Here is a 25,043-nt window from a genome sequence, read left to right on the forward strand (position 1 = left end):
CCCCCCCCCCCCCCAACAGTACAGTGATGTCATGTTACATGAACTATAAAAGTGGGACAGCTAAACTTTTTAATTTCACATCTGCTAGATTAGTCAATATCTTAAAGTGAGCTTGATCTACCACACTTCTTCCCTTAACAATGGTTTGGATTCAGTTCAGCTGTATAAAAGTTCTCTGTGATAAATCTGTTATGGTAGGGATGCAAATTATCAATGAAATCTTTCATCGATATTTGATTCACCTTATCAGTCGATCGATTACAGCTGTGATTTTTCTGATAACCTGAATTTACTATTACAAGTACAAAGTGTATAGTCATAGTAGCACCTGAGATAGACAATGCTCAAACATTGTGCCTTTAAACTAAAGTTAACCGTTAATAAAGTATTATATCAATCAATCAAGTATAGAACCAGTGATTGCTAAACCAGTGATTTAGCAATTTTAAGAAGAAAAAATAAAAAGAGGGGTTTAATTACTTTTCCATATCGCTACACTTGGTCTATTGATAAATGTGTGTATTCTCTGTGTGTCAAGCATCACTGTGTTTACTTTATATCCATAATAATACATGTTTACTTAAAAACCTATCCACACATTTAATTTCTTTGCTAGATAGTTACTGTATTTTAAATCATTGAATCATATCGTATCGCCATGAATTAACCAATATCGTCTATGTATCGTATCGTCAACCATGTATCGTGATGTGCATCGTTACACCCCTATTCATATTTGATTATTTGTGATGCTATATGCAATTCAAAGATATTGCCTATCTTTCAAACAAGTTTGGTGGTGGATGTCAGGTCACTTGGGTACAGTTATAAGGCACTTAGGACAGAGATGTTTTGCAGTCTGTGACATACAGACGTAGAGGTAGGAGTGTGTAGGAATGTGCGTTAGGAGCGTACTTAACCGTTAAACAGCCACATTAACACAATCACAAATTCAGCCTACTATCACCTCAAAAATACAGCACCGGTTAAAGGACTTCTGTCTCAGCAGGAAAGATCTTCAGTAGACTTGACTACTGTAACTGTCTTTACAGGTCTCCCTAAAAAAGGGAGACCGTCAGACGAATCCTTACAGTGGCTCCCTGTGTGTCAAAGAATTGATTTTAAAATACTGCTGTTGGTCTTTAAAGCTTTAAATGGTTTAGGGCTCAAATACATTTCTGATCTTGTGCGATATCGTGAACCATCCAGATCTCTCAGGTCATCTGAGAAAGGTCTGCTTTCTGTCCCTAAAACCAAAACTAAACAGAGAAGCAGCATTTAGTTTTTATGCACCACATATCTGGAACAAACTCCCAGAAAACCGCAGGTCTGCTGCCACTCTTACTGTATTTCTTTTAAAACACAACTAGACCTTTCTGTTTGCCGCTGCCTTTGATTGATTTTTTTCTCTTTTCTTTTCTCCTCTGCACTGTAACTGTATCTATTCATTTGTACTTGTTTTATTGTATCCTAATGTCATTTTATAATTGTGTTTCCTTTTCTTGATGTTCTGTGTAAAGGACATTGAATTGTCTCGTTGTTAAAATGTGCAATACAAATAAAACTGCCTGCCTTGCCTTTCCTTCAGTCACACGCCATACTTCTTTCCTTGCTTTTGACAATATCAAGCTCACTCTGGCCTGTGCTCTCACATACAGTGGTACAAACATTTTGTATGTGCTGTCTGCCTGCCACAAACACCATGTAAAACACTCTATGATCAATATATTCTTAGAAATTCAGAATTTCATCATTTAGGCAACAGAATTTAGTGCAGGAACAAACCCTCAAAAAGAGCAAGATGTGATTACTCCTCTAGAGGCGAGACGCCCACACCTGACTACCAGCGGAGGAAGGACCCTCTTCTGCTTAACAAAAACAGTATATTATTAATCCATTAAGACCTGAGGCCGATTTTAGAAATGCCTTCTGAATCAGTAGTTCTCACACTTTCAAGATGTTTCAAAATGTTAAAAAATTGCATATGTACAAGCTTGCAGCGTGGCACAGCGAGGAAACACTGACTAGTCGGTGTTCACATGACAGGTTGTCTATAAAAGATTTACATATTTTAGCTGAGAATTATGACATGTCTTCATAGTGTTCATAAACTTCACACCTATACCTAAAACGTTTAAAACTTCTTTGTCAATATTTTCTATAGTCGTCTCAAAGTCTCATTTTCATTTTCAGCAGAAAACACAATGTAGACAGTGCTTTTCACCTAGTGTGAACATACCCTAACTTCACAAAGCAGAACACAGTGCTGCAGTTTCATTGATGAAGTTAAGTTAAGCGTCTCTCACAGATCCACTTGCGTTCAAAAACACATAACACATTATACCAGCCTCCTTCACCCTTCGAGTGCCAGTAGTAGTATGCACAGTTAGCGTCGTCGTCATGGGTATCAGGATATCCACTGTGCCAGTACCTGCAGAGTAAACAGCATCATTACAGCCACAACACTAGAGGGAGCGACAACAAACAATCTGATAACACCCACCTATAGAAGGAACATGGGTAAATTCTCTTTCTACATCACTGCCACCAAAGTGTGGAATGCCCTGACACCATTCCTTAAAAAGATTGTCACTGGCCTTCTTCAAAACAGGCCTGAAAATCCATCTCTCAGGAGGCCAAATGGGGAGGTAAATCTCACATCTCCCATAGAAAGGTGACGGCATTCCCCCCTTTTTAACCCATTCCGCCCTTTTTTCTACTCTGTACTTATAGTGTATATTTGTTGATGATATTGTATTTTGGTGTTATTTTTTATGTTATGTTGATGCATTTAATACATAGGACCTCAATGGAAACAGGTCCTCAGGAGTTTTTTGGGTTATCCTTTTAGACTAAGGCCAGGTACACACTGCAGGACATTAGGTCCGATATTGCTGTCGCCGACCTTTTTTGGCACTCGCCGACAAAACCTCCCGATCTGACGCAGATCGGCCTTTGATCGGCGAGATAATGCTCGCTGTGTGTGAAAGGCTCCGCGACACGATGTGGCCGCGATTTTCCGCTCTGCGACGGCTTTCCGACCGTTTTCAGATAACTAAACTGTTAGATATTCGGACCTGTCGCAGAGAGGAGATCGGACAGTATCATACAGTATGAAACGGTCTGCGAGGAGATCCACGCTACAGCCAATGAGAGCACATTACAGCAACCGTGGCTAGGGGAGCGTCGCTGGATCTGACCACAACAAACAGTCCCTACCGCAATATTACCGTCCAGTCCTGTATTAAGTTAACATTATAAAACAAAATGAGAAAGTGAGCGAGCCTGGTGGGCTGTTTATTTTAGAGGAATTGTACAGAGAGAGAGAGAGAGAGCGAGAGCGAGAGCTCTCTCTCTCTCTCTGTGTGTGTGTGTGTGTGTGTGTGTGTGTGTGTGTGTGTGTGTGTGTGTGTGTGTGTGTGTGTGTCTTTGAGTGCAGCATGCGTGTGACAGACGCTGTGTCTGAACAGCGTTGCCAGATGTTGCGAGAGAAATAAGCAACCAGGTCTATGAAAACAAGGCCAAGAAAAGGCCACTTGAGCACTTTAAACCTATTTACAAATACATTGGATATTTTAAAATAGCCAATCTACAATCTACAACGCATCGCAGCTATTTTCAAAGAAAAATATTGAGAAAATTGTGGAATATTTGCCAAATCCACACAGATCTTGTATGGGGGTCTATGGCACAACATATTTTCAGAAGGGGGATGTCTGCGCCTCTGCGGACAATTAATTATTATTATTAATTTGGGGGTCCTTGCCTTGCCAAATGTTTGAGAACAACTGGTTCAAACAATATTAGGAAACAAGGCCAAAAAAAGCAACTACACTTTCAAGCAACTTTACAGAAAAACAATCCCAAAGTCGCTTATAATAAGCGGACATGGCAACTGTTTCAGCGCACTTGACGTGCGAGAGAGGGAGAGGGAGAGGGAGACAGGCATATCACGGGATACGTCGATTAAAATGAATTGGAATAAACACAAATGTATGTAATGGGTCTGACTCTGGAGATAGCATCCTAGTGAACTATCCTACAGTGTGTCAGCCCTTGTCGGGGATCAATCGTGTTGTGAAAACCACAACGACATTATGACAGCCGATTTCAAGAAATAAACTCCTGCAGTGTGTTATGCTTAACGATCAGATGACCCCCCGACCACTTTAAGGTCCTGCAGTCTGTACCTGCCTTACGTGTATGACCCTACTTGTGCTGTTTGCATTTCATTACTTTGATAGAATTACAATAGAAAAACTTAAAATGTCTCACTGAGATGTCAGAGGAGTTCCATCGACCCACGTCGTCCATTTGCTGCCAGTCCTCCTCAGACCGATCCATGCCGCTCCGCCTTCATTGCCCAATCCTCCGATGAATTCCTGATGATTTTTTGTTAAATTAACCATTAATATTCTCCTATTCATTCAGGCTTTCCAGACCGGCAAGTGCGTCACTGCCAAAGCCACGCCCCTTGTTGGGGGGCATCCTCCTCATTGTAAGCCAATGCTATTAGACATAAATTAGCTTATATGTTTTAACGGTACAAGCCAAAAACAATTTTGGTTATATTTCCATTTTTTCAATAAGTAGATTTTAAGAACGCGAGCGTACTTTAAACTACAGAGTATCTCTTCTCTGACGTCACATCATTGGCGGTGACGGTGTTGCCGGTCTGGTGTATAATCAAGGACTTTCATCTCATGTGATTAACCACTTGAACCCTAGCATCCCTATCCTGGGGGGAACATTACCTGAAAATAGCAGATCTGCCAGCTCAACGCGAAACAACGGGTTGTGAGCTTGTAGATCGGCTAGACTACGTTGTAAGCTTGCATTATCGGCTATTTTAAGTGAAGGGGGAAAAAGAGCGTACCAAGAACAGAGCCGACCCTGGTCAACTAAGTATTAATTTAAAAAGCTATAGAGGGTTTAAGTGGTTAATGGACATCTACACACGCACCCACACCCCTACACACACCCACACACCACTAACCTGTTCTTCTTTATTGTTGATAACCACCAGATGTGCTCCCGACTCCACACATTGCTCTCTGCTCTTCTCCCAACTGTTTTGTTCAGTAGATTTGTAATAACAGCTGTCTCCAAACTGCTTCCATCCACTGGGACACGATTTGTCTAAATAGCAAACAGTTTCAGTGATGGATTTTCATTGCACTGATTCCATTTCAACACAACAAATAGTTATAATAGCAGTAAAATATAAAACTTGTGTAAAAACCCTATGATAAAGACTCCATCTTTAAAACATGTAATAGCAGGATACTGTATTTAATGTATGTCTACATTACAGAAAACAGCCATTTTACTGCCAAAACTAGAATATGTCCTTCTCACATTATGCTCCTATGACATGATAAACCAGCAATGATGAGGGTTTCTTTTTTTTACCACTACTGTACATCCCTGACAATAATTAAAATATCAATAATACACAAATTAATTCTCACTTTTAGGCTGGTTTGCTTGACTCTCTCTCTCCAGGGTGTGGTTGACGTGGTTGGTCTCTGACACGGTCAGGTTGTTCTTCACTGCAGAATCTGAAGAATCTGCAAAGGACAACAATGATCATGTAATTTTGATGATAAGCGCTGTTGTTGCTTCAGTTCATGATGAGCTCAAGCATCTATGTCGAGCTTTAAAGGGCAAGACCACTTTGGTAGAGGTTTGGGTTGTGTATTTACCTTGCCATGATGTAACTCCAAAGGTGGACAAGAAATCAAAAAATAATTGCTCCAGTGATTAGAAATTGATAATTAAAAATATGCTCCTCATTGACTTACATTGTACACTGAAAAAGCTCTCAAGGTCACTCTACTAGCAGATAAACAAACGCAAACAAAGTTGATTCAGACAATATAGAACATCACCAAACCCAGTACTGTTTTTTTTTAATACAAATGTTAACTTCCTATTGATTTTGCCATTTTTATTAGGAAGAAAACCTGTACTGGATCCGTGGATCCGGATCTTCAAATAGTAAAATCAACAGGAAGTTAACAGTGCTAAAAGAGTGATTTTGACAGCCGTTTCAGTGTACAATGTAAGTCAATGAGGAGCATATTTTGAATCATCAATTTAATCAATGGAGCAATTATTTTTGATTTCTTGTCCACCTTTGGAGTTACATCATGGAAAGGTACATGCACACTGAGCGTGATTATAACCTGCGTAAATGGAGGCATCACCAAAATAAAAGTTTGATATGAAATAATCACAACTAATTTTCGTGACATCATCGATGGGGAATCCAAGCTAATAGAAACGGCAGGCTTTCTATTCCTGGAAAGTTTGCATGCTATAACAGAAGCCATTGTTCCTGCATTAATACATATTTTAGGAAAACTAGTTTTTAAATGACCAAACTGATGATGATGTACTGATGATGTCACATGGTAGGTGGGTTTAATTCTGAACTGTCCACAGCCCTCTGAGACACAGACCAATTGAGGACCAATTATATGAAGATGAAATTGGCTTGAGAGAGAAGCAAAGAGAGAGCAAAGCAAGAGATCAGGGGAGTACATCCAGGAATGACTGTCCGAGGGCTGGGGAATGTGGTCAGAGGAGCAGACTGTTACATGATGTGGTAGTTCTGTGCCATGGAATACTCACATTTATTGACTGTGATGATGATAGCCACGACCCCAACCACAAGAATCCCCACACACCCAGCAGCAGCAGCAACTCTTTTTAGCATTTTAGAGCGCTGTCCTGTAACGTAAAGTACAGCTACTAGGTGTGCAGTGACTGAGAGAGAAAAACAAGAGGAGTCTAAAATCCATATATATATATATATATATATATATATATATATATATATATATATATATATATATATATATATATATATATATCCTACTTTGAACATTCCCTCAAGAGCAAAGTTACACTTGAAATCAGAATATTTTCCTGAAGGAAATACAATGCATTGTTTTTGTTCCGCTTTGAAAGACTCACCCTTGGTCTTTCCTACAGACAGTAGGATGACCACGCTCTCCTTGGTGTCCCCCGTCTGTCCTCCTTCTCCATTCATCTGTCCCACCGTATTTGTCACGTCTGGCAGGGCATAAATATCTTTAGACATCAAGGATGAGAGGCTTGAAAAGTAGCTATTGACTACAAATAGTAACTATCACAATAACTACATTATTCCTAGATAACTCAAGGTGATTAGGACCCATAGGACCCAACCAGTGCCCGAGCACCCTGACTGCCTTAATAAGAGAAAGTCATCATCATCATCATCATCATCATAACCTTTATTTCAACTCGGAGTACAGTTGAGGGCAAGCCCTCATTTTCAATGTAGCCGAGATACAACATAATCAGCATAATCAACAGGAATACATTTACATACATCAATTAATTCATAATCAGAGAATAGAAATACTCAGTATTTCAAAGAAAGAACAGGAACATTAGATAAAACAGTTACAGTCTTGTACAAAGGTGCTGGAAACCATTGCTCTATATTGACCCAATGAGGGCAGTAGTCTGATCTTTAGGGACTTCTGAAGCTCATTCCAGGCAGATAGTGCACTAACAGAGAATGCTGCCTTGCCTAGCTCTGAATTCGCAAATGGAACCTTGAGCGTCAGGAAGTCACTCGAACGGGTCTGGTGGGTACTAGGCTTCTGATCCAACATATTACAAATATATGGGGGGAGCATTCCTGAGATAGCTTCAAAAAATAAACAGATACCAGTGCTTATCACGCCTCACAGAGAGTGAGGATAAGCCTGCGTTATCATAAAGAGTACAGTGATGTGTACCATAACTGTCACCAGTTACCCACCTTAAGGCAGAGTGGTACACTGTGTTGAGGTGCTTTAAAGTTGAAGGGGCAGCAATCCTATAAATAATGTCCCCATAGTCTAACACAGAAAGAAGTGGCTTCAATAATTGTTTTTTTGCAGGATGCAGGAAAGCACGCTTTATTCCTATAGAGCAAACCAATTTTCTGTCTTAGTTTTGTAACAAGGTTTTCGAAGTGTTGTTTTTATGCCTAAATAAGTCTAAATCAGGGGTCTTCAACAGGGGGCCCGGGACCCCTAGGTCCTCAAAGTTACTACAGGGGGGCCGCCAAATCTTTGTGTGATAGGAACTTTTTTTTTCTTCTTTTTTTACATTATCCAATAAAACGCTACACAAGTCTATGAAGCTATCTGTGAAAACGTTTAATCTGCAACATCATTTTATACAATATGTAGTGGGGGGTCCCTGCTACATCTCCCTCTCAGCTAAGGGGTCATTGGCCTGAAAAACATTAAGACCCCTGGTCAAAACATACATATCAATGAATGCATTGTATTTCTTAAAGTGCTTTTAATAAAACTACTACTTCTACTACAACTAAACTAGTCAAACTTTATTTTTTAATAAAACACATTGAACCACTTTGAAACAGAGATAACAACACTTTGGCAACGATTACAATTTTTTATCAAACTCACCCTCAGTCTTTCCTCCTACTGCATTCTCTGTCATGTCCTCCTGTGGTACACTGACAGAGTCCACTCTCTCCAACTCCAAGTTGTCCTCCACTCTCTTATCCAACAGTCCACTGTCCTCGGTGTCCCCACTCTGTCCTCGTTCCCCATCTCTCTGTCTCTCCTGCATTGTGAAGTCTGGCGTGGTATAAATATCTGTAGACATCAAGGATGATGAGAGGGGTTTTAAGTTGGGAAAAGTATGCAATTAAAGGGATAGTTCACCCAAAACATTACTTTATTTCCATCGATTAGTCACCCCATGGAGACTTTTGTCGCATTTTGTCGCATTCCCAAGCCAATCATTTGATGAGCAGCGGACCCATAAATTCAAGTCTCCATGGGGTGACTAATCGATAGAAAGAAAGTAATTTTGGGGGTGAGCTATCCCTTTAATGTTGACACTTATCCAACATATTTATCCATTACGTTTTGTGTAAGATCAAGTCATATATGTCTTGTGAGTGTAAGCATATAGGGAAATACAAGTTTCGTTCTTACTGTCCTGGTTGTGACTCAGTAACAATCACAGCACATACAGACTAGTTTCCTGTGTTGTTGTTCACTTACTGTCCTCACACATACATGCACACACACAAGCTCACATAAATGTTGTGTGTGCTTAATGCATACGCAAGTGAGAATAATGAATATGTTTTAAGAGATTATAAACTAGATGAAATAAAATTATTAATTCAAGTGAATCAAAACTTTTAATTTTAACCAAATTATTCTGTGCTTATTATGCATTTGTCTTGAGACACAAAATGGTTGCTCTCCCTCCCTCAGGAGGAAGTAGGCTACTATTTTTTTCCACATCATGTTTAGCTAGCTTTATGTGCCATAGTTCCACATGTTTGATCCTGGTTGTCTACCTGTTGGTTATTGAATGGAACAACAGGCTTTTAAATCCTGTGGTGGGGGAAAATGCACCATAAATGCAATGAAAATGTTTAGTGACCTGGCTGAACGTTGTTGTTATCAACATAATTCCTATTTTGATACATCCAACAATATTATTCTTGTATTTAATCTATAACCATATGATTTGATTATGTAATCAATTTCAAAATGTCATTACTTTTATTATTATTTTACATTTACATTCTTTTTATCTGAAATACATCAACATTGTATTATGAAGAATGTAAAGGCCTGTCTGGGCGGCAGGCAGGCGGATGGACAGATTCACAGGAGTGAAAACATAATCCAGTGGTGTAAAGTAACTAAGTGCATTTACTCAAGTACTGTACTTAAGTACAATTTTGAGGTCTTTTTACTTTATTGGAGTATTTCCAATTTACAGTATTTTTACTACTCCACTACATCTCAGAGGCAAATATTGTATTTTTACTCCACTACAATAATTTGAAAACTTTATAGTTAATAGTTACTTTGTAGATTTTGATCTCGGGGGAAACAAGTTAACAACACAACAACACTACCTGACTACAAAACTGAAAAACGTGAATAAAAACAATAATAAGTATAATCAATGTAGGCTACGTATTTTTATTCTATAGGCCTAAAAGCAGCATTACAGAAAAGGCGAACATGATGTCCTGCACAAATTATTGACTCATTTCAACATTGCGATTACAACAGTAACAATAACAGCCAAATCAAATAGTTTTCATCAAGCATGTCGTAGTGATGTCTCAAAACATGAGTCAATGGGGCTGGCTGCACTTGAAAATATCTATAACTGAATCGTAGTTCAGACCTTCAGTTAAATCTCTCTCAAACGCTAGGAGACACAGACTAGGCGAGAGGAGGTTGTCATTGTACTTCTGCGTGTACTTTCTATGCCAGGTGAGTACAGGTGATGGCCCAGACCCCCACTCCTGGCAATAGTACCCCATGAAGACATGATTTGCATCACTAGGCCTATAGGCGAGGGTCGCTCTGCTGAATGGATACGGTAGTGATTGCTGCCTGCCCGCGCTGTCTGTCAGTCTTTTACTTTATTTTCTAGGGTTGGCGAGATTTTAGTTGGACAGGCGGGCGCCTGCCTTGCCTGTTGCCTCTATGGTGGGTAGGTTACGTTACCATGCATGTTCCGTAATATTCATTCATTCATTCATATTCATAATGACATTAACTAGCGAAGGAATGTTTTTGTGAGGTGCAAGGTGTTGGTCCAAAGGATATGGCATATTTGATAAATAGTTATTTTAAAAACTTTGTTTTAATTTTTTTTATAAAAACTACTTTTTACTTACTAATGCATTACTACACAGTGCACACCCCTGGTTACAACACAGCGTACATTCAAGGTATAATTTGAATTAAATAAGTTATGATGCTTACCTTTCTAAAAGAAATGATCGAAGAGCTATCAGATAAACGTCTTCCCCCGATACAAATAGCTGCAGAAAAGAATGACTGAAGCAATTTTCATTTCCTGGAGGCTCGCTCGATCGACCCCACCCTGATGTCATCATGTTGATGAGACGGACTCCAGAGAGATAAAAAAAAATAGTGCCAGTCACCTGTCGCTTAAAAAAACAACGAATGACTGTATGTATCACTGTAATATGACAAGCCCATGTCCATGTGTTGCCATGTCCACTTATTATAAGCGATTTGGGGCTTGTTTTTCTGTCAAGTCACTTGTAAACATTGGAAGTTGCGCGTTGCAATGCAATTCGGTACTTTGTGAGCTTGTAGATCTGCTATTTTCAAAAACATCTCGAAAAAAAAAAGAAGGAAAAAAAAGAATATTTTTGAATAACACAATAACAATTTCAATAACACAAATGTTGTAATTGCCCGTATTTGGGGTCCCACTCCCTGGCACTATATATTTTTCAGATAACATTAGACAATAAAGTTTGACTGACGCCCGTTTTTATCAATGTATTATATTTCATTGGCTTGTTTTCATAGACCTGGTTGCTTATGTCTTTCGTGAAATCTGGCAACACCGAATGGAGTGCGGAAGTAACGTCACGCAAGTCAATCGTTGGCGCACTGGCACACAGCTTTACAAAACAGAACAAGTCTGAGCATAGGAGAATAAATATGCATATACATTTATATAAAATAACGTGTTTTATTATTTGACATGCTATATAGCAGATAGTTATAGATTTTTAGTACAACTTATAAAGTGTAAAGTATATTTTAGGAGTCAGGCGAGTTTGTTTTTGTTTGTTTTGAACAGTTATAGTTCTGTGTTATCAAACTTTGATAACAAGTGATTATTGCATCATTACAGGTTTTCAAGCTGTTTTGAATTATAAGTACTGACAATGTTTGGTATAGTCCGTGTCTGTATCATCATGGTACTGACTAACATGGTGAAGCCTGCTGTTTGCCTGGAGGAGGAGAAATTCTGTCAAAGTGTGAAGAACCCTGGTTGTCTCAGTCATGATGACAGCTCTGATCATCCAGACATACAGCCATCTCCACATAATATTCTCCAAAGCCATGTGAACAGGAGTTCAGACACACATCATGACTTGGACCACTTTGAAGTGTCATGTAAGAAGCTCATAGGTAAAATATGTTTCAATGTTATGGCTTTACAGCAGTGGTGGAAAATGTACTCATTTTTTTTACTTAAGTAAAAGTATCAATACTGCAATGTAGAAATACATCCAAATAAGTCCAGAATTAAAAATGGACTTGAGTTACAAAGTAGAAGTAGTACAAAAGTTGAAAGTATTCATTAAGCAGAATGTCCCATTTCACAATTTTTCAAATGTATACAAATATTTTGAAAATAGCAGATCTACAAGGTCTTGCTTGTAGATTGGCTATTTTCAAATGGCCAACATGTATATAGGGCTTAAGTGGGTATTGTATGTTTTGTAATAATAATAAAACTGTACTAATATGAATAATATAATAATATTCTTCTCTGAGATGTAGTGAAGTAGAAGTAAAAGTGTTGAAAATTGGAAATACTCCAGTAAAGTAAAGAATACCACTGACAGTAATGTTATTTTGTTATGTAAGGTGTGGTATAAGGTTGTCTACTTAGTAGATTGTTTTATATCTGTGTTGCTATTCATTTCTTCACAGTTAGTTTTTTTTGCTATTATTTTGATATTGTTTTATGCTTTTGCTTTTATCTTTATCTTTTTTGCTTTATTGTTAAATTAAATTAGCTTTTTCTGTAAGGCACTTTTGCTATTTTGCACTTTGAGCTGCATTTCATGTCATGAAAATTGCTATACAAATAAAGAGTATTATTATTATTATTACTTTCATTCCTCTGCAGAAGCCTTCCCTCTTGAGGAGGTTACCGGTTACTTTGTCCGCTCTGTGAAGAACTGCATTTTCTCCAGATCCATCCCAACCTCTCTGAAAGGCCCGCTGAGACTGGCAGCAGTTTCTAAGGTGAGTTTATAACATTGTTTATAACACATTTTGTGACTATAAGGCAACCTTTATGTAATAATGTTGTGAAGTAACATAAAAAAGCTAAAGTATATTCATGATTTTCTTTGGTACATCACAGGTGTAAAGAGCATTTGAACCACAGCCTGCCTGTGATATTATATAAGCAGATTTAAGCAACGGTGCTGTCAAAGCACCGGGGACTGACTTGCTTCCATTGTGGTCCTATGTATTCAATTCATCAACATAGCATAAAAAATTAACACAATAATACATGTCAATGTCATCAACAAATACCAACACTATTATGTACAAAGGAGGAGAAGGAACAACAGCGGCAGTGAATGACACCTCATTTCTATGGGAATTTACATTTATCATCCCTTGTGATCTCCTGATAGATGTTTTTTCATGTCAGTTTTGAAAGTAACCAGTGTTACACATCTTTTAATGCATGGTGTCTGTCAGGGCAGTTCATATTTTGGTGGCAGAGCAGTAGAATGAGAATTATCTGTGCTGTCCGAGCTCACTGTCAGATGGCTCCTTGTGTCTCCATAGGACGTCATTGAGAACATCTTAGATCTGGAGGTGTCTTCAACGCAGTCTGATGATTTCCTGCATTACGCCAGCGGTGGCAGACTGCTGCGTGGATCAGACCCACTGGCACACAGATATGGAGGCCATCAGGTACACTGTGTTTATGACTGAACGTAGGTATTGATGTTGCATCAATTTGTTGGAATTGCTTCTTCAACCTAAATAACCCATTCAATTCGTTTTGTCATTTTACATTTTAGCTATAACCATTTTATACTTTGGCTATTCAAAAATAGCAGATATACAAGCTCATAGCACGGCAGTGCCGCGCCATGAGCTTGTAGCTTGCATTTTCTTTGGAAAAATCTTCAACATTTTTTTTACATTTTTATAATAGTTTTCGTTAAAAAAAAGTAGTTGTTTTTTTAAAGCGAACATTTGTACCTCAAATATTTGCTTCTGGGTGGTCCCTCCCTGGAACTAAACATTTTGAGATGGGGGGTTGCTGGCCAAATAGTATCATTTTGGGGTCCTTGACATGAAAAGGTTTGAGCACCACTGATATTGCTCAAACCAACATGCGTTTTTTCAGAAACCAGTTTTAGAAGACATTTGTGTAGATATGTTCCCGGATTGAATGGGTTAAATAACTCGTATCTCTCTGTTACGCTGGTAGTTTGGCCATTGGGCTGGGCAGCTGGGAGATGGTCGGGCACATCTCCTTGGTCAGCACACTAACAGGCGAGCAGGTTTTTAAACTCTTTGAGTTATACAGCTTAATATTTGCAAAAGTCTTGACTCACTCATATTTTTGTTTTAAATGTTCCATTTCTCTAGGAAGGGAGAAATATGGGAACTCCAGCTCAAAGGCTCAGGGAAAACTCCTTACTCAAGGTGTAACACAACGTTCTGACTCCTTTTATAATTTAATTTATCACGTTCAGTTTGACAAGTTGAATGTCTTGAGTTACTTGAAATGCAACTCAAATACAGATCCATCATTTATACTGTAGGGATCTCTAGAATACCAAACCAAATACAACCACCCCAATAGGCTCTATGCACAGCAGCCATATTGGAAAGAAATTGGGCCTCTTCCTTACTTCCTTCATGGGTTTTACCAATGATACTAATTAAGGCTCTGTTCCATTTAGTGTAGCACAGTGGACCCCCATAACTCTGAGAGTGTAGGAATGGAACCAAATGGACCCTTACGGGTCCATTTGGTTCCATTTGTACACTCTCAGAGTTACACACCCGTAAGGGGCCATTTGAAACCCCCCCAAGGAACCTTGAGGGTCCCTGGACCACACTTTGAGACCCACTGGTGTAGCAGAGTGTTTCCAGTGAGCCAACATGAACAATATCAGCACCCTGACTCTGTTTGACCAGAATGGAACAGAGCCTTCATTGGTATCATTGGTAACACCTGTGCAGTAAGTGTGGAAGAGCCCCAATTTCTTTCCAATATGGCTGCTGAGCATCGAGCCTATTGCATGAGTTATATTGTATTAACACATAAACATACTTTCACTGTACTGCAGGTCTGGAGATGGCCGAGCTGTTATCCGTTCCTCTGTCAGGGAGTTCTTGGGCAGTGAGGCCATGCATTCACTGGGGGTTCCCACCAGCAGAGCTGCAAGGTGACCAACAATGACTAATAAATATGGCACATTCATAATTCATTAAAGCTTAATTTACACTCTGTATTATGGTGGTGTTGTGATAGCTGAAAATAACCGATTTTCAAGCTAGCTTGAAAATCACTTCTTGGCGACAAGCGTCACCATCATGCAATTTAAATCAGTGTACCAATAATAATGCAACAACATTACTAAGCATCATTGAAAGACAAGAGTTACATAACTTGGAACATGTTTTTAATACTGTAATTGGGTATTTGTGGAGTAAAAACTCTTCCATAGCATAAGCACCTCTCCCATTATTAGCCTTATATAACAAGAGGACTTCCTCATAAACTTAAGAGTGACATAACCTCAACTTTTGACTGCTGGTAAATGTGTGTTGTATTGGAATCAGCTACATAACGGAAATGTCTCACTGCTGACCTTTTCATTGTCAACATGTGTTGTGTTTTAGTCTCATCGTAAGTGAAGAGCCAGTGCTGAGGGATCCGTTATACAATGGCAACGTGAAGAAGGAGCGAGGTACTGTAAAATTCATGCAAAACATTTTACATTTATTGACATTTTTTAAATCTCAGAACACGTAAATGCAATTTACGTGAAATTTTGCATGCACATTCTCACTAGCCCGAGAAAGATATGCCACTTGAAATCTTTCAAATCAGCCTCATGGTGTCGCTATAACAGGCCGATTTGTAATTTTACTTACTATAACTGCACTGTTCTGTGTACAACTTTGTATGCGCACTCCCTAGAGGCCAAGGAAAAACCTTTTCCCTGCATTTATCACATCTGCCTTTTATAGTGCCACCAGGAGGCCGACTTATTTAAAACACATTTTTAGATATTACTCCTTCAGATTTTATCCAAATTTCACGCAAATCGGTACACATGATCTCTATAGTCATGTATGTGATCAAGACAGATCTGTTTGATTTTTCATATTCCATCCTGATTGGCTAAGCTTGACATCTAAAGTTTGCAGGAGTGGCCCGTTTTTAACAAAATGCTGCAAATCATGAACGCTGCTTCCGATTGCGGTGAAACTTTGAACGCACATCTGCCCTACGTTGAGGAACAAATGCCATCCTTTCAACATTGGCCTATTATAGCGCCACCAGGAGGCCGATTTTTGCATAACATTTTTTTTATATTACTCCTACAAATATTTTCCAAACATCATGCAAATCGGTACACATGATCTCTTTAGTCAAGTGATCAAGACGGATCCGTTCGATCCGTCGGATTTTTCAAATTCCAGCCTGATTGGTGAATTCCGAACATTGCTGGCCCACACTACATGACCTGGCGGAGACCTGTGCTTCGAGGAGCACTTTTTTTAGTTGTCGAATGTTTTAACCATTATCATAAATTCCAATTGAACCTTTTGGTTTCCATTCCCAGGAGCGGTGGTTCTGCGTCTTGCCAAGTCATGGTTTCGTATCGGTTCGTTGGAAATTTTGGCTCGATCTGGAGAGCTGGATCTTCTGAGGTCAGATTCCTCTATCTGTTTATCAAATCCTTTTGAAGGGAATAAGTATGGCAAATGAAACGATGAGCACAATGTTCTAAAATTAAGATATGAGGAGTAGTTTTTCTCCCTTTCTCTTCAAGCTGTGATTTACCATTGCCTGTTCTAATTTAAGTATATTATGCATACTGTATGTTGTCCTGTTTTTTTCCAGAAAATTGTTGAACTTTGTGATTGAAGAACAGTTTCCTTCCATCAGCTCAGAGGACCCAGATAAATATTTGGTGTGTAATGTGAAATCTATTCGATCCTTATTCATGTGTTAAATTCAAGATTATGGTCAATTTAAAAGGTTCAGCACTAACTCAAGGCTTTTGTAGATGTAATGTTTAGTGCTTAACTATTGTATACAGTGCAATGTGTAATTTTACTTGATTTGTTTGGTGTGTTACAGATTAATACTCATGGTTCTATATACTTTTCCTAGGTATTTTACGCTACGGTTGTGAATGAAACCGCACATCTGATTGCCCAGTGGATGTCTGTTGGGTTTGCACATGGTGAGTAACGCTTATGAATCGTTATTGTGTGATTCAACTTGTCTATAACTAATTAGACCAAAGGTCTTCCACAGGGGGGTCCGGGACCCCTAGGGGGTCCTCAGAGTTACTACAGGGGGTCCGCAAAATCTTTGTGTGATATGATTTTTTGTTTTACATTATCCACTTGAACCCTTGCATCCCTTTTCTGAGGAGAGCTTTAGCCAAAAATAGCAGATCTACGGCGTTGTGAGCTTGTAGATCGGCTATTTTTAGCAAAGATTTGTAGGTGTAGAGGGGGAAAAAAGAGCAGAAAAAGTTTATCTGAAACACAATTTTATACACTATAGAGGGGGTCCCTGCTTCATCTCTCTCTCAGCTATGGGGTCCTTGGCCTGAAAACATTGAAGACCCCTGAATTAGACAGCATATTGCTGTTTTCGTGCAGAAACTTCTTATCTCCATATTCTAACTTTTTGCGTTTTTAATTGACAATGACAGGCGTGTGCAACACAGATAACTTCAGTCTTCTCTCCATCACCATTGACTATGGACCATTCGGCTTCATGGACTCTTATGACCCTGGTATGTTTTTTTATTATTACAGATTCATTGAACTATGCATGTGTATTAGTGGCATTCAAAAAGTATCAGAGCCGTGACATCAACCTCCGCACCATGGGCCACCGGGCCTTCTGTCACACAGCCCCATGTCTGTGGAATGCCCTCCTTGACCACCTGAGAGCACCACAGTCCACTGATGCTTTTAAAAATTGACCTTTTAAAAAACCTGCCTTTTAAAAAAAGCATTTTTCTAATTTGCATGGACTTCTGTTTGTTTTTCGTACTGAGTTTTAATTTCTAATTGTGGCCCTTTAGTATAACCTAGCTGGGTCTATTGTAATGGTTTTGTTGCCTATGCTGTTTTTATGCCTTGCTTTTAATCTGTAGCACTCTGAGATTTGTGAGAATGTAAAGTGCGTTATAAATAAAATGTATTATTATTATTACATTTTCTTTTTGCAGGTTTTGTCCCCAACACTTCAGACGATGAGGGGAGGTACAGCGTGGGGGCTCAGGCTAACGTTGGACTGTTCAACCTGGACAAGCTACTGGAGGCTCTCAGTCCTGTGCTTACCCTACAGCAACAGCAGGGGTCAGTATATACCATGATACTGTGTTATCAGACATTAATGATTGTTACAGTGTAACGTCCTGCCAAATAAACTCTAAAATCTCTTCTCGCCCCTTCTGCAGGGCTGAGACAGTTCTAAAGGGATACGGTGATATATACCACATTAGGTAAGCTAATATTGCAGAGTATAACAGATCACATCTTCGACACGTGTCACATAGCGACACGTGAGCTTGTATATCTTTCTTGTTATTTTACTATAATGCCCTGCCCAAAATATGGACGCCAGGGTGCACGTGGTTAATTTAATACCACGGTATTGACTCATGTTCAGGTTTCACCAGCTACTGAAGGGAAAGCTGGGGCTACTTGGTGAGGAGGAGGAGGATGAATATCTCATTGCTTTCCTTCTTAAGGTGAGTGTTTTATCAGCTTCATCATTTAACATGTTTTCTCTACGCTTTACTCTACTCCTTCAAAGATCTTGGCCACCTGGTGGAGCAGTTCACCCCAAAAATGACTCAATTACACACCCCATGAAACCTTGAATTCCGGAGACTCCGCCGGTCATCAAATGATTGGCTCAGGAATGCGACAAAAACTAAAATCCTCCATGAATTCCAGGCTTCATGGGGTGTGTAAGTGATATAAAATAAGTCATTTTTTTGGGTTAAGCCTTAAGTGGCTTTGATGTGGCTTTACTTAACTCTTTAAGACCGGGAACCCATCTGTGTGTCTTTTTTTGATTTATTTGGCTAAAAATAGCAGATGTAAGCTCATAGCGTGGCACTGAGTGCCGCGCTATGAGCTTGTAGATCTGCTATTTTTGAAAAATCACGAAAAGTTGTGCAACTATTTGATTTTTTTCCTTTTTTTTGCAGGCATTTGTAAATCTAATCTTTGCTTCTGGGGGTCCCTGGAACATAATATTTTACAAATGTTCACAAAAATACATAATCCAAGATTTAGCTCATAGTGCGGCACTCTGCCGTGCTATGAGCTTGTAGATCTGCTATTTTTGAATAGCCCAAAGACATCTAAAAATGACACACAGGTTAGTAACCCGGTCTTAATGGGTTAATGGTCGCAAAACTGTGATAATGTTTAAAATTGACACTAATAAAAAAACATATTGATCACATGATTTCTCTGTTATAGTAAATGTGTATTCCTGTTTTCTTTCCCGTGTATCTCTCCTCTGTCTGTGTTGGTTGGTTGTTGGTTGGCTGGTTGGTTGGTTGGTTGGTTGTGTGTCTGTAGATGATGGAGGACACGAGGTCAGACTTCACCATGACCTTCAGGCAGCTCAGCGAGGTCACTGGCCAGCAGCTTCACAACGGGGAGGTCACAAAGGTCACGACCTGTAGCTTATATTTAAATCACCACATTCACAAGGGAATATTAACCAATTGAGACCTCATTTTTTGATTTGAGCTAAAAAGCATTATTTTACACTTTGGCTATTCAAAAATAGCAGATATACAAGCTTGTAGATCTGCTAATTTTGAAAAATTGAGAACATTTGTGCAAATCTTTGAATATATATATTTTTAAAGTGAAACTTTTTAACTCAGATCTTTGCTTCTGGGGGTCCCTGGAACAATATATTTTTTTCAATGACGAAAACTAAATAAAAACTATGCTAATGATGACTAAAACTAAGACTAAATATATTGACAATTTCGTCAACAAATAAAAACTAGACTAAAATGTTTGTCGAGTGGAGAAGAGATCCAGTAGAACTAAAAGAGAAGTCATTTTATGTTTGGTTGTGCTCAGGTGTTGCGCTCTGAAAATAGCAGATCTACAAGCTCACAATGCAACGTGTTTTTTGTAGATGCTGATCCGCTATTTTCAGCATGCAACCATGTGTAAAATCAGCCATTAGGACGCCATCAAGGCACCGCTAAAATACATTTTAGTCGACTAAATCAACTGTAGATTTAATCAACTATAATCTTATGATATTTAGTAACTAAAACTAGACTATAAATTAAACATTTCAGATGACTAAAATGTGACTAAAACTAAATGGATTTTTATTCAAAAGACTTTGACTAAAGCTAAATGCTGTCAAAAACAACACTGCTGGATACAGACTTAGAGTGACAGACTTTATCTCTTGTTTCAGCAGGAGTGGTGGGCTCTTCATGACCTGTCCTCTCACAAGCTGTATGCAGAGTGGATCAGCATGTACCTGCACAGACTGGGCAGGTGAGGAGGATGACCGAGTGATGACATCATAACAAAATGGCACCCTTTTATCAAGAACTGGGATGAAATATATATTTTTTGTTTCTGATCTTGATTGGTTTCCTGTCTCCTCAGGCAAGAAGGTGACTGTGATGAAGATCGCCAGCGTAGAATGAGAAGTAAGGGAACTTAATATATAAAAAAAAATTTATATTCATAGCGGGTAATGCTGAACGGGACTCTAGTCTAAACCATTGGTTCTCAACCTTTTTAGGCAGCGACCTGAAAAGGTCGCTGCCTAAAATAATCATGCCTGACAAGCACTTGGAATTGTAGGAGTTGAGGCATTACATTTAGTTTGACTCGGTTCCACAGATACATATTGTGAAAATAGCAGATCTACAGAAGCTTGAAGATCAGCTATTTTCACAATTTCTTATATTTCCTCTGTCTTATATTAGTTGACAATTGTTCTTTCTTGTTTTTCGAGGTATTAAGTATATGAAGAAGACAGTCACTTCACTGTCGTCTGGGGAACCCACCACAATCATGTGTGGACCCCCCCACCCTGACTTACAGGTTGAGAACCACTGCTCTAAACTCCTCTAAAACTCCCCTACAGGTGTAAATCCTCGATATGTACTGAGGAACTGGATGGCAGAGTCAGCCATAAGGAAAGCAGAGGTTAATGACTTCTCTGAGGTATGTACCGGTACATGTCTATGAAGATGACAGTCCTAAAAAACCTGACTCCATAGAATCAAGACCAAACTTTCTTCCAGAGCTATGGCTTATTGATCTTCTGTGAACATGCGTTGATAATCTGAAGGCTCACTCACCTCTTCAGACTCCATCTTAGTCCATAGCACTTGCCATAGCCTTGACGACCTTGCAGGCTAATGCAAAGGCTAAAATGTCATTTAGATAGCATGTAGACAGATGCCAGGTCATTTGTTTACCTGGCATCCTATAGTGCAGTGGTCTTCAACATTTTTTCAGGCCAAGGACCCCTTAGCTGAGAGATAGATGAAGCAGGGACCCCCACTACATATTGTATACAATTGTGTTGCAGATAAAACGTTTTCATAGATTTCATGGATAGCTGGATTCGTGTTATGTGTATTTTCAGATTGTTAAACTTTAAACCCTCAATATTTAGTCAACTTGACCGTTGTACTTCGAAAATAGCAGATCTACAAGCTCACGGCGCCTCGCAGCGTGAGGCGTTGTAGATCTGATATTTTAGGCTATGTTTCCCATCCCTGTTGAAGACCCCTGCTATAGTGTGTATAGTTTCAATGTACAGTTTATTGATTTTCTTTTGATTTTATACTGTTTAGACTGATGATAGGTTATTGGTTTACCTATATGATCCTAGATTACTATTTCTATGTTTTTGATGTATTGCCTCGTGTTTTCCTTGCTTACTGTAAATCGCTCTGGATTAAGAGCTAGATGCCTAAATTGTAAATTGTGTAAAGTCAGCAACCGGAGTGAGTCTTCATGTGTCTGTGTCAACGTTCCTCCACTAGGTGGAGCTACTACACCACGTTCTGACACGTCCCTACCTTACACAAGACGCTGCAGAGGAGGCGGGGTATGCAGCACGACCCCCAAAGTGGGCCCGGAGGTTACAGGTCAGCTGTTCCTCTTGATTGTCAGCTCATCGGACGGATATTTTCACAGCGACAGACACTGAGCGGTGGTTTTATATGGGACTGCAGCAGTATGACACACACAGCCAAGGTCATCATGGCCACCTCATTATCTCAGAGCTATAAATGTAGTGATGGTATGAAGCAGTGGTTCTCAACCAGTGGTCCGAGGACCATCAAGTGGTCCTTGAGGGGCCTCCAGCTAAATGATGGAGAGTTGGTAACCAAATGGACCCTTATTAGATCTTTAACTCTTGAGAGCGTAGAATGAAACCAAATGGACCCTTACGGGTCCATTTGGTTTCATTTTACGCTCTCAAGAGTTACATTATTGTTAAACATCTGCATTACTTAATCAATGAATTGTTATTTTGATCAACGTTTGCCTGTTATCTCTCCTATGGTACCAACATCAATACATGGAATTGTGGACAAAATCTCATCCAACGATAACAAAATATTCTAAGTCTTGGGTCTGAGAGTCTAAATCTCATCAAACGGTGGTTCCGTGGCTCAAATGCCGAATAAATAATGGACCTTGATATGAAAAGGGTTGAAAACCACTGATGTGAAGAATCAAGAGGGGTTTATTTGTCACTCACTCATACAGGTGCAAGCAGAGACATGTTGGTGGGATTATGTTATGAAAAGGACTGTGCTCTAACAACAGCACCGTTTTAACAGTGGTGATGGTTATAACATGTAAGTGGCATGGCCACTGTTGCTGCTCTGTACCTTAGATCAGTGGTTCTCAACCTTTTTTTGGGGGGGTCCCCAGATGACAGTAAAAGGGCCAATTTAAGGACTTTTAAGACCTTTTTAATAGCAAAGAAAAAACATTTGTCAAATATTGGCGAGATTGTCAATTCATATAAGAAAGAGGCAAAAATTTGGAAAATAGCCGATAGCTTGTAGATCTGCCATTTTCACTATTTATATGTGGAACCAAGTCAAACAAAATTGAATGCCTCAACTCCTACATTCCAAGGGTTATCAGGGTGGGGTGGGGGGTGCCAGTTCAAATATGATTATTTTGGGGGGTCCCCACCCAGTTCAAATTACTATTTTAGGGGGGGTCACGGCCTGAAAAGGTTGAGAACCACTACCTTAGATTGGCAATGTTTTGGAATGTTGAATGTTTGGTCTGCTCTATATAACGTCAAGGTCATGACAATAGAAATCACAGACATAGACACAGCATCACTGTGTGAAACTGTAAGGCCGTTAGTGTGTTTTATTACAGAAAGGCTAATAACTTTAGCAGAGCACAGGATTTAGTTTTTTATTATGTCTTTGTTGTTGGTGCATTACTGTATGTAAAACCACAGACTAAAATAAAGAGCACATACACTGGAAGAAGCCGTCATATTGTTGTGTGAATTTAATGGACTGAATTATTGAGCTTTTGTTTTTTGTAGTTACAGGCGGAGAGAAGAAATGTCACCCATTGACACGGTGTCAGGTATTCATTCATAGTTCTTTCCGCTCAATAATAAGCAAAAACAGTGCAGCCTGGCTGTGGGCACTCCAAAACCATTATTTTATGAAATAATGGTTTAAGTCAGGGGTCTTCAACAGGGGGTCCGGGACCCCCTAAGGGGTCCTCAGAGTTACTACAGTGGGTCTGCCAAATCTTTGTGTGATAGGATTTTTTATTTTACCTTAACCACTTGAACCCTAGCATCCCTTTTCTGAGGACAACTTTAGCCAAAAATAGCCGATCTACAAGGCGTCGTGAGCTTGTAGATCGGCTATTTTTGGGCCAAGGCTATAGGTGTAGAGGGAAAAAAGAGCAGACTAAGTAAACAAAAAATGTTGACTCTGAAACACAATTTCATACGATATAGAGGGGGTCCCTGCTTCATCTCTCTCTCAGCTAGGGGGTCCTTGGCCTGAAAACGTTGAAGACGCCTGGTTTACGTGGTTACACAGATTTAATGGGTTAATACCACAGTATTCATTCATGTTCAGGTTTCATCAGCTACTGAAGGGAAAGCTGGGGCTACTTGGTGAGGAGGAGGAGGATGAATATCATTGCTTTCCTTCTTAAAGGTGAGTGTTTTATCAGCTTCATGATTTTTCTCTATGCTTTTTTTTTTTTTTTAACTGTTTCATAGATCTTGGCCACGTGGCACCTTTATTCACCTGACAAAGCAAATCGTGATTTTTTTTGTGCAAATGTTTGAATATATAAATATTTTTAAAGCAACATTTTAACTTCTGGGGGTCCCTGGAACAAAATATTTTCAGATGGTGGTGGGGGGGATCGGTGGCAGATATACAAGCAGATCTACAAGCTTGTAGATCTGCTATTTTTGAAAAATCGAGAATGTGTGCAAAATAATTTATTTATATTCTTTTAAAGCGAACATTTTTAACTTAAATCTTTGCTTCTGGGGGGGTCCCTGGAACAACATATTTTGAGATGGGGGTCCGCGGCCAAATAAATATAATTTTGGGGGTCCTTGACATGAAAAAGTTTGAGAACCACTGATATAGAAACATATGTTTTTCAGAAAACAGTTAGGATTTAGAAGACATTTGTAGAATCGGCTTCAGGTCTTAATGGGTCAATGGTAGCTGAGCTTGTTACATGTCTCAGAATTGTGTAACTAACATTGATTGGTTGTGAAACAGAACTGGGGAGGGAGGGGGGGGGGGGGGGGGTGAGTGGCGTCACTGTTGTGTCATCAACCATGTGCTTTAAACAGCCAATGGCTGGAGGTTCTCCATGGTGACAGGATTGGATGAAATGACCCAGATAAACTCCACCCAATGAGAATTCATCCCCAGATGTAAGGTGTCTCGTCAGTGTTGCCAGATTTTGCGAGAGAAATAAGCAACCAGGTCTATGAAAACAGCAAGCCCAAAAGAAGCAACTATGCCACATGAGCACTATTGGAACAACATTTAGGAAACGCACCCAAATGCAACTACACTTTAGAAACAAGCCCCCCAAAAAACGCAACCACTATTTACAAGCAACGTTATAGAAAAACAAGCCCAA

General features: G+C 39.4%; 2 protein-coding genes across 3 annotated transcripts; one reads left to right on the forward strand and one right to left on the reverse strand.

The window, feature by feature from the left end:
- Positions 1-17: 17 nt before the first annotated feature.
- On the reverse strand, positions 18-10,903 carry LOC311038985 (uncharacterized protein). 2 transcript variants are annotated; one of them, XM_084048618.1, is made up of 8 exons: positions 10,824-10,903; positions 8,478-8,669; positions 6,982-7,080; positions 6,637-6,735; positions 5,472-5,570; positions 4,997-5,139; positions 4,276-4,382; positions 18-2,431 (listed from the first exon to the last, which is right to left on the reverse strand). In XM_084048618.1, exons 2-8 carry the CDS (start codon positions 8,641-8,643, stop codon positions 2,287-2,289), a joined length of 858 nt encoding a protein of 285 aa, XP_083904744.1. In that variant the 5' UTR covers positions 8,644-8,669; positions 10,824-10,903; the 3' UTR covers positions 18-2,286. The 2 variants fall into 2 exon arrangements, with proteins under 2 accessions (XP_083904744.1, XP_083904743.1); XM_084048617.1 differs by having other exon boundaries at positions 6,982-7,098.
- Positions 10,904-11,532: 629 nt separating this feature from the next.
- On the forward strand, positions 11,533-23,395 carry LOC311038698 (protein adenylyltransferase SelO-like). Its single transcript, XM_084048269.1, has 20 exons — positions 11,533-12,014; positions 12,742-12,860; positions 13,419-13,547; positions 14,074-14,138; positions 14,235-14,291; positions 14,942-15,040; positions 15,498-15,565; positions 16,448-16,535; positions 16,729-16,798; positions 17,002-17,074; positions 17,555-17,638; positions 18,080-18,209; positions 18,311-18,355; positions 18,523-18,604; positions 19,449-19,541; positions 20,320-20,402; positions 20,517-20,560; positions 21,004-21,083; positions 21,914-22,173; positions 22,611-23,395. Exons 1-19 carry the CDS (start codon positions 11,768-11,770, stop codon positions 22,034-22,036), a joined length of 1,779 nt encoding a protein of 592 aa, XP_083904395.1. The 5' UTR covers positions 11,533-11,767; the 3' UTR covers positions 22,037-22,173; positions 22,611-23,395.
- Positions 23,396-25,043: the final 1,648 nt, after the last annotated feature.

Source organism: Gymnoscopelus microlampas (genome assembly GCF_963454915.1).
Source record: "Gymnoscopelus microlampas genome assembly, chromosome: 22".
In the NCBI taxonomy this organism is placed as follows: domain Eukaryota; kingdom Metazoa; phylum Chordata; class Actinopteri; order Myctophiformes; family Myctophidae; genus Gymnoscopelus; species Gymnoscopelus microlampas.